The following is an 11,304-nucleotide window of genomic DNA, read 5'->3' as shown; positions in this document are numbered from 1 at the left end:
TTTGGGGAGGGCAGGAGCTGGAGCTGGCTCGCACTGCAGCGCTGGCCCACCCGCAGCCGGCTGCTGGCAGCCCCCTCCCCTGGGGCTTGTTTTCCGGGTCCCTGCTGCTCCTGCCGCCCAACTGGCGGGGGGGACCAGACGCGCCAGGGGGCCGCTGAGGGCTACGGGCGGGGCGGGAGGGGTGCTGGGCCGGGATGCCGGGCTCGGCGGGGCTGGAGGCTCCGCTCCGGTCCCCGCCGGGGAGGGGCGGGGGAGGGAATCCCCCCTCGCGCGCGCGGCGTGTCTTTTGTGTTTGTACACAGGGCGCCGAGGGGAGGGGGCGGGACCGGGGGCGGGGCCGCGCCTTCCCTCCATTGTGCTCCATTGGCGGGCGGGCGGGGCCGGGGCGGGGCGCGGCGGGCGGGGGCGGGGCCGAGCGCGCGGCCGGCCCTCCCGAGTCAGCCATCTTTCAATTGTGCTTCGAGCCGCCGCCAGCAGCAGCAGCTCCGGCTCCTCCTTGCGCTCGCCAGCCCGCCCGCCCTCTCTCCCGCACGGCAGCCGCGCTCGCCCAGCGGACGGGGTAAGTCTGGCGCCGCGCCCGCCGCCCCCCGCACCCCACCACCCCCGGCGGCGCCCCACCGTCCTGCTCCGAGCCTCCCCACAAACTTTTGGGGTGGTTCGGGAGGAGGCGGCAGCCCGGGTCCCCTTCCCCGCGCCGCCTTCCCGGCGCAGCCGGAGCGGCTCCCTCCGCCGGTACCCCCGGCCCCGCTTCGCGCGGTCGTTGCCCCCCTCTACTCCCCTCGTCCCCGCTCCAAACCCCCACCAGAAGCTTCCCCGACCCCTTAGCTGCCTCCTGAGCCCGACATCCCCCCGGATCGGGGCTGGAAAGCGGCCGCAAAGAGGAGCCACTCGCCAGCCCAGGGTAACTCTCCTGCCTTCCTTCCCCTGCTCCCCACAGTTGTTGCTCAGCTTCACCATCTTGTCTCTTTTCTCTGGTCACCGACCATATTTTTTTTCCTATTGCATAAAAAACAATAAAAAGGGAAAGAAATTCGCCGAAGGAACGACCCAAACCCAACGCAATTTTTTGGTTTTCGATTGCAAACTTTTCCGCTGCCTCCCCCTTCATCTGCACCCACATGGTTTGGAGTTCCTTGCGATGTTTTTGGCGTTATTTTTTTGCAATTTATTTTTTCCTCCTTTGCAAAAGGACTAGGGCTGCATTTCGTGATTGTTTCCATTTTGTTCTGGGTCTGGGAGATGAGTTTGCCTGTGAGAGGCGCTTGGGAGCGAGGCGGCTTTGGGGAAGCAGTTGCACAGAAAGAGAAAGACGGCACCCAAAAACCAGCCACCCCCCAAAAAAAAAGAAAAAAAAGAAAGTTAGTTGCTTTCTCGCACTTGATCCGGACCCTTCCCTTTTTGTACGGTAAATGCCGGTTTGCCTGCGGTTGCCGGTGGGAGGGAGAACGCGGGCGGGCGGCGGCGAGGGCCGGGCAGCCCGGCGGGGGCTGCTCCTCCGCTCCCACCCGCTCCGCGATTCGGGAAGGAGGTTTTCACCGGGTGGCAGCTACGGGTCGGGCGCCGGCCCCCCGAGGTTTGCCGGGCGCTATTTGCAAACACTTCGCAGGTGACGGGCGGCCGGCGGGGGGAGGTGACAGCCGCCTCTCCACGCTTGCTGGCGGGGCGGCTGGCTGGGCTTCAGCCGCCGCAGCCTCGCTATTGAATTCGTGGGTAAAAAACCCTGTATTTTAATATTCCGCGATCGGCAGACGTTTAATTTTTTCCTTTTTTTTTTTTTTTTCTCGGCGATGGGAGGCGTTAGGCGGCCGCGAGTCCGGGACTAACGGCTCGACCCGCCGTTCCGCGCTCGCGGGCAGGGACGGCTTGCGCGGGGCGGCGGGGACCGCGGGGGGCACCCGGCCGTTGAGGGGCGGCGCGGGGGGGGCAGTTACCGGCGGGGCGCGCTCTGAACCGGCCGGTCCCTCTCTCCCCCGCCCCCCCCACGCGTCCCTCCGGCAGGTGTAAGGCAGCGACGTCGGCAGGAGCATGGCCCGTACCAAGCAGACGGCCCGCAAGTCCACCGGCGGCAAGGCGCCCCGCAAGCAGCTGGCCACCAAAGCCGCCCGCAAGAGCGCGCCCTCTACTGGTGGGGTGAAGAAACCGCACCGCTACAGGTAACGCAGCGCCGCGCAGAGGCGGCACCGAGCCGGTACCGGGCGCACCCCCGCCCCCCCCCCCCCCCCCCCCCCCCCCCCCCCCCACGGGGTCGGGGAGGGCGGGGAGAGCTTCTCCGCCGTGTCGCGCTCCCTCCGCTGCCGCCACCTCCCCGGGGCCGCACGCCGGCACCGCTCCGCACCCCCGTCCCCACCTGCTGAAAAAAAACAAACAGAAAAAAACCCAATACATAAATGTCCAGCACGAGCATCGACCCGGTATTTACCATTAACCGTTTTTTGGGCGTTCTGGTTAGGCACCTGAAAAATCGACACCCCGCGAATCAACGTATCCGCGATTTTTTTTTTTTTTAATTTTATTTTTACGTTATTTTAATACTGCAGCAGGGTTGTGCCGGCGCGAAGTTTATTGTTACGGGCGGATTTGAATGTACTTGTGGGGTTTGATCCGTCCCCGGCGCCGTTCCGGCTCCGGTGGCCCTGCAGGGGAGGTGACGAGCCGCGAGAGGGCGCCGCATCTCCACGGATGAGCAGGGCCACGTACCGGGCTCGGGGCACGGGGGGACACAGCCCGGGCTGGGAGGGGGACACGTCTCTTTGGGCAGCCCCCTTAAAAAGGTGTTTTTCAGTCCTTGCTCGGTGCAGCGCGGTAACAGCAGTGCTTCAGCGTGGAGGATGGTCTTGGGCTAGTTGTATGTATTCCTTTGGGGGGGGCGGTGTGGAAAAAGTGGATTGGGAAGGAGAAGTGGGTTTGAAATAGCCAACTTAAGCTACGAGTCTGTTGCTGCAGGTGTGAGGAGCAATTAATAGTCCAGGAGAAAAGTAATAAAGCTGGAGCAGGAAAATACAAAGTTTTCACAGAAATAAATGTGGTGTTAATTTCATGGGCGGACTTTGTGTCTGCAAAAGTACATTCTGACACCAAAACTAATACAAGGAAATATACTAGGTACTTCCTACTGATAATACAACACAGAATATAAATTCTGGTAGTTCTGTGAATATTGTGGCCCCTCAGTTCAAGAAGGACAGGGAACTGCTTGAGAAAGTCCACTGCGGAGCCACAAAGATGATTAAGGGAGTGGAGCATCTCCCATATGAGGAAAGGCTGAGGGAGCTGGGTCTCTTCTTTTTCAGTTTGGAGGAGACTAAGGGGAGACCTCATTAATGTTTGCAGATATATATAAAGGGTGAGTGTCATGAGGATGGAGCCAGGCTCTTGGTGACAACCAATGGTAGAACAAGGGATAATGGGTATAAACTGGAACACAGGAGGTTCCACTTAAATTTGAGAAGAAACTTCTTCTCAGTGAGGGTGACAGAGCACTGGAACAGGCTGCCCAGGGGGGTTGTGGAGTCTCTTTGTCTGGAGACATTCAAAACTCACCTGGATGCCTTCCTGTGTTACCTCATCTGGGTGTTACTGCTCCGGTGGGGGGATTGGACTGGATGATCTCTTGAGGTCCCTTCCAGTCCCTAACATTCTGTGATTGCCAGTGTCTTATGTTAATAGGGAAGAAGAACCAGATTCCCCTTAAAATTGTCCTGGATGTCAGGCTCATCACAGGGAGAGCACCCATGGTGGTGCTGAACCAGCTGTCTCGTGGCGGTGCCCTGGTTTGCCACGTCCACACAGAGACATGTTGGTGTCAGTCAGCCAGTGTGGGCTGTTGCCTCTTCTCATAACAAAGTCAGTGGCCCAAGGGCCAGCTCCTGCCATGCTGTCAGCTGGAGGGGTCCCTGGCTGGGCCAGGCCAATTTTGCACACGTCAGTGGAGAGAAAACAGTGACCTTTTGCCAGCAAAACTGGGTTTGTAGTGTAAACACCAGGATGTGCTTAGCAAAAACTGCACGTGTACGGTGCTTAGTTTGATTTAGATTAGGAGCCTGTGTTTTTTAACGTGATGTGGAATATGTCTTGAATACTAATTATTTTTTAATTGTTTAATTTTAAAAGGCCAGGCACCGTGGCTCTCCGGGAAATCAGGCGCTATCAAAAGTCCACCGAACTTTTGATCCGGAAACTTCCCTTCCAGCGCCTGGTGCGTGAAATTGCTCAGGACTTCAAAACAGACCTGCGCTTCCAGAGCGCTGCCATCGGTGCTTTGCAGGTGAGCGTTCCCTGAGCCGGGGAGTCCGGGGGCGGGCAGGGATCAGGGCTGCGAGCGCTGGCACAGCGAGAGCACCCCGGAGCCCCCAGAACCTGTGGTCTGAAGGTAAGGCAGGGCTCCGCCTCCCGCCCCCATTGGCCAGGCTGTTTCCAGGGCTAGCCCCCGCTGCTTCTGATTGGTGGGCTGCCGCGGTGGGCGTGGCCCCTCCGGGGGTGGGGGCGATATGGAGGGATGTGCCCTTCAGCTTTCCCTTGGCTTAGGGTGAAGCTGGTGATGCCCTATAGATACCATAGGCTGCTAAAATAATGCAGCGACACCTCAGCAGCTCCTTATGAAGGCTATAAATGCAATTGGGGTTGGATTGCTATTTTAAATTTTTTTTTTTAATAGCCCCTACCCCTCAAATAGTTGCGCTTGACGGAACAGTACATCTTATTCAGACACTTAGGATAAGTCTGTTTACTCTATCCTCGAGCTTTGTGAGAGGCTTTGCCTTTGAAAGCGATGCAGTTGGAGAGGAAAGTGTTGTGCAAAACTTGCTTTAGTGTGTCTGGATGCAGGTCTTGATATCCTCAAATGCTCCTTAGAGAAAAACAGCTTGATAAGCCACATCTAAATGCAGTTAGGGAAATAAGTCCTTTTGTGTAATGTAGTTAATGCTAAACTTGTTTTTAGAATAATAGTTGAATAACTTCTTTAGAGTATATTGAGGGTGTTCTTTCTGACCCAGATTCCTGCATCTAAGTTAAGTCCCTTCCAGGACTCTGTTCTTATCATGGAAGCATTTTCCTCTTGTGAGAGAAAGACACCTCCTGATTAAAGATAGGTCTTCACTCTTTTAGCTGTTGAAAGATTGTCCAAGAACCTATCTGTAATTGTATAATATCTCATATGCAGGCAAAATGATTTTTTTTTTTTTTTAGTTAATGCCTTCCACTTGATAAGGGACAAGACATATCATGAGATCCTATAAACTTGAGCAGATGTTCAACCTCAAAAGGTGGCTTTGTGTACTCACAAAGTTGCTGCTTTTGCTTTTAGTTATTCTGTCTTCACTGCTGTGAGTGACCATGGTGGTTCTTAAATCCTGAGGTTTACCTATGTGTCTTGATTGGGAATTGCTTATTAAAATCTAGTCAGTAGTTAATGTATTTTCAGAATGCTGGTTTGAATGTTCGTGGTTGTGCGTTAAGGAGTTGTTGGCATAGAACTTGTTCATGTACTATTCCTAGTGCTTCCTGCTTGCATATTTGTAAAAAGAAGCTTTTAACCCCTGTAGTACCATGTTGTTTGTGTAACTTGTAATGTAGTGATTGAGGAAAACTGTGTTAAGGGAGTTTATGGTAGTCATATTCTATAGCACACAAAAAGACTTAGTAATCTGCAATCCTCATCTTCTGTAGTAAATATTTTTCTTTCCTTGTATTAAATGCTCTATGTTTTTAAACAGAAACTTTGAACTTAGTAAGTTGATTCTGTGGTTCCTGGTAAAGAAATGGTTCACGCAAGCTGTTCTCTTGCATGTATTCTAGAAAGGTGGACCTCAGCCTCCTTTCCGTAGCTGACCCCATCACTCCTGCCTTGTCACCCCAACCAGATGCTGTGTCCTGGTCTGTGAGCTGGTCTGATGTTTCCTAGGAGATTGTTAATTGTTAGAATTCCATACCAACCCAAAAATGCATAAATGGTTACTGTTGGTGGGCTTGATAGCAGCTGGCTTAACATGAGCCAGAAGAATAATTAGGTCCAGTGGAGCATCTCTCTAGCCCAGAATCCTGTCTGCAGTCGTTCAGTAACAGGGAAAACGCTGTGGTGAGGGTGGTGGTTTTCCCAGGACAGAACTTGTTCTTTACCCCTGCAAGTGCTGGTCCCATGGTTCTCGCAGACATAAGGTGAACACCTTCTGTGATCATGGGGGTACTGTGCTGTGTGCCCCAAATAGACAGGGATGCTTAGGCAAGAAGCAAGTGTAGTGTCTGATTGTAGGTCTTAGGCTGCTGTCCAGTTCTCGGTGATTCAGGGTGTTCCTGAGGTAAAGAAGTTGTTCTCTTATTTCTAATAATTCTCAGTACATTTTTTTCCCTGCTGATTTTTGACTTTTGAATTAAGCCACCTCTTCAGTATCCTATGGCAAGGAGTGCGTGCCTGATCTGGGTGTTGTGAAGGAATAGCTGCTGCTCTTTTCCCCGGCACCTGCCGCTTTCCCCTAATGCTCCACAACTCCTACTCTGGAAGAGGCAGCAGACCAGTCACTCAAACAGTGCAACCCGGCCTTTGAAAAAGAGAAGTTCCTAAGCAAATAAACTTTTGATAAGAGAACCCCTTATCTTGTGAGAGTCCTGTCAAAATATCACTTTAGTTGTGTTCTGGAGGATGTCCACCAAATGGCAATAGTACACAACTTTGACGTGGAATATTATTGGGGGGGGGTTATAAGAAAATGGAGCCTTTTATTTTGTGAGAATCTAAAACTTGATGTTTTTGAGTAAAAAAACCCAAAAACCTAAACTTAGTGCCATGCTACATTGTACTTTGAATTATTGCTATGATTTTTTTCCTAGTGCTCAGAGAGTGAAAGTGTTCTTAACTCTTTTCTTCTACACTAGGAGGCAAGTGAAGCCTACTTGGTTGGCCTGTTTGAAGATACCAACCTGTGTGCTATCCATGCCAAACGCGTCACAATCATGCCAAAAGATATCCAGCTAGCACGCCGCATACGTGGAGAGCGTGCCTAAACTTCACTCTGATGGGTTTGTCATTCTCGAAGCAAAATCTTCTTCCTGTTATTGGTAGTAATGAACGTTAGATATTTTTTCCATGGGGTTAAAAGGTACCTAAGTATATGGTTGCAAATGGAAAAATAGGGGACAGAATTGGGTATTGGCAAGTTTTTTTCCATTTTCATTTGTGTGTGGATTTTTAATATAAACGAAGGGACAAAAAAAAAAAACAGCAATGCGGTCAAAAAAAAAAGTCTCAGTGAAAAAGTTTCAACAATTCAACTTTATAAAAAAAAAAATATAAATAAACCTGTCAAAATTTTTCTGGACAATGCCAGCATTTGGATTTTTTTAAACAAGTAAATTTCTTATGAATGGCAACTAAATGGTGTTTGTAGCATTTTTATCATACAGTAGATTCCATCCATTCACTATACTTTTCTAACTGAGTTGTCCTACATGCAAGTACATGTTTTTAATGTTGTCTGTCTTCTGTGCTGTTCCTGTAAGTTTGCTATTAAAATACATTAAATGATACCTGCTGTTAGTCTTGGTTTTTAAATATTACATGTGGGTCTTCCCTTTTTCTCTTCAGTATGTGGCCTAAATACTTAGAGCAGGTCTGGGAAACACTGAGGTCACTGCCTTGGCTGAAGTGGAGTATATGTAAGGGGTTTTTTTAAGAGTATAGAATTTTTCTGAGTTCCATGTGAAAGCAAGTTTGGTAAGTATATTAGCAGGTAGAGTTTGGAGCTGGACTGAGCTCTCTAACCGAGCCACAGTGGTGAGAAAAAGCAGTTTTGTTGCTGTTTAAATTCCTTTCTCACTCAACTTAATGCTGAATTTGGAAGCATTTCTGATTTTCATGGTTTGTTAGCTTGGTATAAGTAGTGGGGTGTGGTGGTTTGGGGTTTTTTTGGTGTGTTCTGGGGCTTGTGCTTTTTTTTCTTATTTTTTTACACCCTTTTGCACTCTCATCTGGCTTCTCAGTTTGTAGGTGTTAGATTTTTGGTTGACTACTTCTCTGTTTCAGTCACACCCTCTAGCATGTTTGAGAGTTTTGTGCACTTGTGATTAGTTTCAGTTTGTATGCTTCAATCAAAAAGACACTTTCGTACCATTTTTGTTAGTTATAATACTTCATAGAAGCAGTATTTAGACAGGAGCACACATTTGAAACTTTAAAAATATATATATGTATTCCCTCCCAAATTGCTGGTGAAAGTTCTTGTGAATAAATTTACTGCTGAAAGTATGTTCTATAAGAACTCGTTGTTAATTTTGTACCTGCAACTTGGTTGAGGATTTTGATGGACCAGTCTGGGGATGAGTTATGTGGTGTACTTTTTGATAGCTCTTGCACGTGATGAAATGAGTTACACAGAAGAAGATATGTAGGCCGTGAACAGATTTCACCCCTGTGCTAAGAGCCCTGCAGAGCGTATTTGCCGCCAACTTCTTTCAAGGGGTTCTCAGTGAGCTCTAAACACACGAGTGGATTTGTCTGAAGATTCCCAAAGAGGATTAATAGAGATGTATTATCTGCTTTGGTATCTTGAACAGAGAGCCAAAAATTACAGAATAAATCACATTATTCAGAACTTGCTCAGCCCTAGTAATGAGTGCTGTCTGCCAGGGTTGTGCAGAGTGAAGTCTATTTAAATGAAGTGTCTTGTCACAGCGGAAACTAATGCTAGACAAAATGTGATCACATCCTTTTGATGCCAAGTGGTTCATAGCTATCAGCTGAAAATTAACAAAGATTGTCTTGGAGCATCCAGAACAACAGAAATATAAAACGTGAGCAACTGACACTTAACTGATTTAAGATGTCGCTTTTGTCTACTTGATAACAACCCTAAATGCATTTCAATATAATTAGCTACCTGTTTTGTCCTCTGCTTAAGAATTCTGTTTCATGCATCAGTCAACAAAGCTGCAACCACCTACACTAAAAGGTAATCAGACTGTTGTGTGGGTTTGTATTTTGTTTAATAACCTGGAACTGAAGTTTTGATAAGGACCTTAGTTTTCTTTCTTGGGTATACTTCTTTTTATTAAAAGAGAGAATTGGGGTGAGGAACATCCCAGTTTAACTGACAGTGTTAAACTGTTTTGAGGCAGGAGAATTCAGAATGGAAGATGAGGGGGTCAGGAATCCGTGTGGCTGACAAGGTGTAAGTGTGCATTGCCACACCTGCAGCTTGGGGATGGGCTTTGCCTTTTTGAGGGGATTGGCAGTGACAGTTGTCCTAGAGATGCCGTGTGCATCCTGTTAGTGATCAGCTCTCCGTGTCTGTATTGATACCAAGTGTTGTCTTGGTTTTATTCCTGAGGAACTTTAGGATACCACTTCTCGTTTGTTTTTTGTTTGGGTTTTTGTTTTTCAAGTGTGATGGGTTTTCATTCTGCAGACTTTTCCACTGTTCTGCTGAATGAATTGCTAAATCTCCAGCTTTCTCACCCCCTGCCCCGACTACACTATCTTTTTGTCTTTACTGTGCAGCAACGTGAAAATAAGAACAATTACATCATCAGTTCTCCTTAAACTTTTTAGTTTTTTTAAAACTGCCAGGATGATCACATGTCAGTCCCGTTTCAAATGGGTCTCTTAGTTGATACTGTTTAATGTCAATGGAGGAAGGGGAGTACAAAAGGTGATGTTGCTGAGAGTTTAGGTATTTGGGGTTATAATTTTTCCAGCAGATTTTGGAAGCTCTCTAAGTATTGTTGGTATAACTCATCCAGAGTTGACAGTTACACTTAAATTTGAGAAGACACTTCTTTTCAGTAAGGGTGCCAGAGCACTGGAACAGGCTGCCCAGGGACGTTGTGGAGTCTCCTTCTCTGCAGACATTCAAAACCCGCCTGGACGCCTTCCTGTGTAACCTCATCTGGGTGTTCCTGCTCCGGCAGGGGGATTGGACTGGACGATCTTTCCAGGTCCCTTTCAATCCCTGACATTCTGTGATTCACTTGCACCTGGAGTGTCTCGAAGACAGGCTCTGCAATACAGAAAGAGCAAAATAAAAAGGTGGGGATTGCTGTTAATACAAAAGCTGTAGAGGAGGAGGAACAAGACCATCTACAGTTCCTGTTTAATCAACGTTTTTCCTCGTGTAGTAACATTCCTACAAAAACATTTGGGAAGCGGTGGAGAGATGGCACGACTGTGTAGCACTGGAGATCCACGTTTAGGGCACGCGTGGATCTTTAGAGAAGGTGGGATATAGCATGTTACTTGGAGTTAAGTTTTAAGCTGCTTGTGTTGAGATGCTGATGCTCCCTTCCCTTGGTCACTTCAGGATTACAGGTTCCTGCTCCCTGGGATGAAGAAGGGCAGACAAAATAGTTCTGATCCAGTTACATGCAGCAGTGTGGTTTAAAAATTGTGTTCTGATCAATGTAGTTTTTCTCTATTTCACACATTGCCATGTGTCCATCGCACTGTTTGCAGCAAGCAGCCCTGTTAGCTGTTTGCATGTGCAGGGTTGGGCATCGGCTACAAAGAACATCAGCCTGTAGCCCCGAGTCTGCAGAGATTGACCAAGCAGGTATTGCAGCTCGTCTTGTTCTCCTGGGCTGCTGCCTGTGGAGCTGACAGGTGGGGAAATGAGTCCTGGGGACTTAGCTGGCCTACGGGAGGGCAATCCACTGGAACATTTTATTGCTTTTGGCATCCCAAATGTTCTTTCGATAAAGCAAGAGGTGGTCCTCTCGGAACTGTGTATGCCTGCTTGTTGGGTGAGAGAAATTTGAGGAAAGTATTGACAAACAAATACTAAAGGATTTGAAATAAGGGTGTGGGGTTTTTTTGAGAAGCACACTTTTCCTCAGTCAGTTTTGCAAGCACTGTTTAGTCTTACAAGATTCTTAGTATCTAGAGTTGCCCTATGTTGAAGAAATTATAATATTTAAAAATGTAAATTCCTATTAACTTGTGGTATTTGGGAGTTGTAGGGAAGGGGAATACCATCAAACTTGAATGTGGGCTAACTTGACAGTGACAGAAGAAGAAATCTGCTTAAATCACATGTGCTGCATTCTCTGCAAAAATAAAGTTTTACATGTGAGGGAGATATAATACTGATTTAAAGCTTTGTCATTCTTTGGAAGAAATGGCTTCAGGTTCCTCTTTCACCTCTAAAAAAAAAAAGGTAGGCTGAACTTCAGTGCCTGGAATAGTTTACTCCCCAACCCGTCCCATAGCAATTCTGGTATTTCTTGGGCAATTCAGTTAATTCAGTTGCAGCTGAGATTTTTTCAGTGCTAGAAACAAGTTGTGATAATGTGAACACCTTCCTGGGGAGGAGTTAACTG

The 11,304-nt window shown here is 48.2% G+C and overlaps 1 protein-coding gene across 1 annotated transcript; it reads left to right on the top strand.

Annotated features, from left to right (window-relative positions):
• Positions 1-413: 413 nt before the first annotated feature.
• Positions 414-7,521, top strand: H3-3A (H3.3 histone A). Its single transcript, XM_065833627.2, has 4 exons — positions 414-559; positions 1,999-2,153; positions 4,111-4,264; positions 6,871-7,521. The coding sequence occupies exons 2-4, from the start codon at positions 2,026-2,028 to the stop codon at positions 6,997-6,999; spliced, it is 411 nt and encodes a 136-aa protein (XP_065689699.1). The 5' UTR covers positions 414-559; positions 1,999-2,025; the 3' UTR covers positions 7,000-7,521.
• Positions 7,522-11,304: the final 3,783 nt, after the last annotated feature.

The sequence above is a fragment of the Patagioenas fasciata genome, chromosome 3 (genome assembly GCF_037038585.1).
Source record: "Patagioenas fasciata isolate bPatFas1 chromosome 3, bPatFas1.hap1, whole genome shotgun sequence".
NCBI classification, from domain to species: Eukaryota; Metazoa; Chordata; class Aves; order Columbiformes; family Columbidae; genus Patagioenas; species Patagioenas fasciata.
Note: the sequence above shows the minus strand (reverse complement) of the source record. Positions and strands in the feature narration are given on the sequence as shown.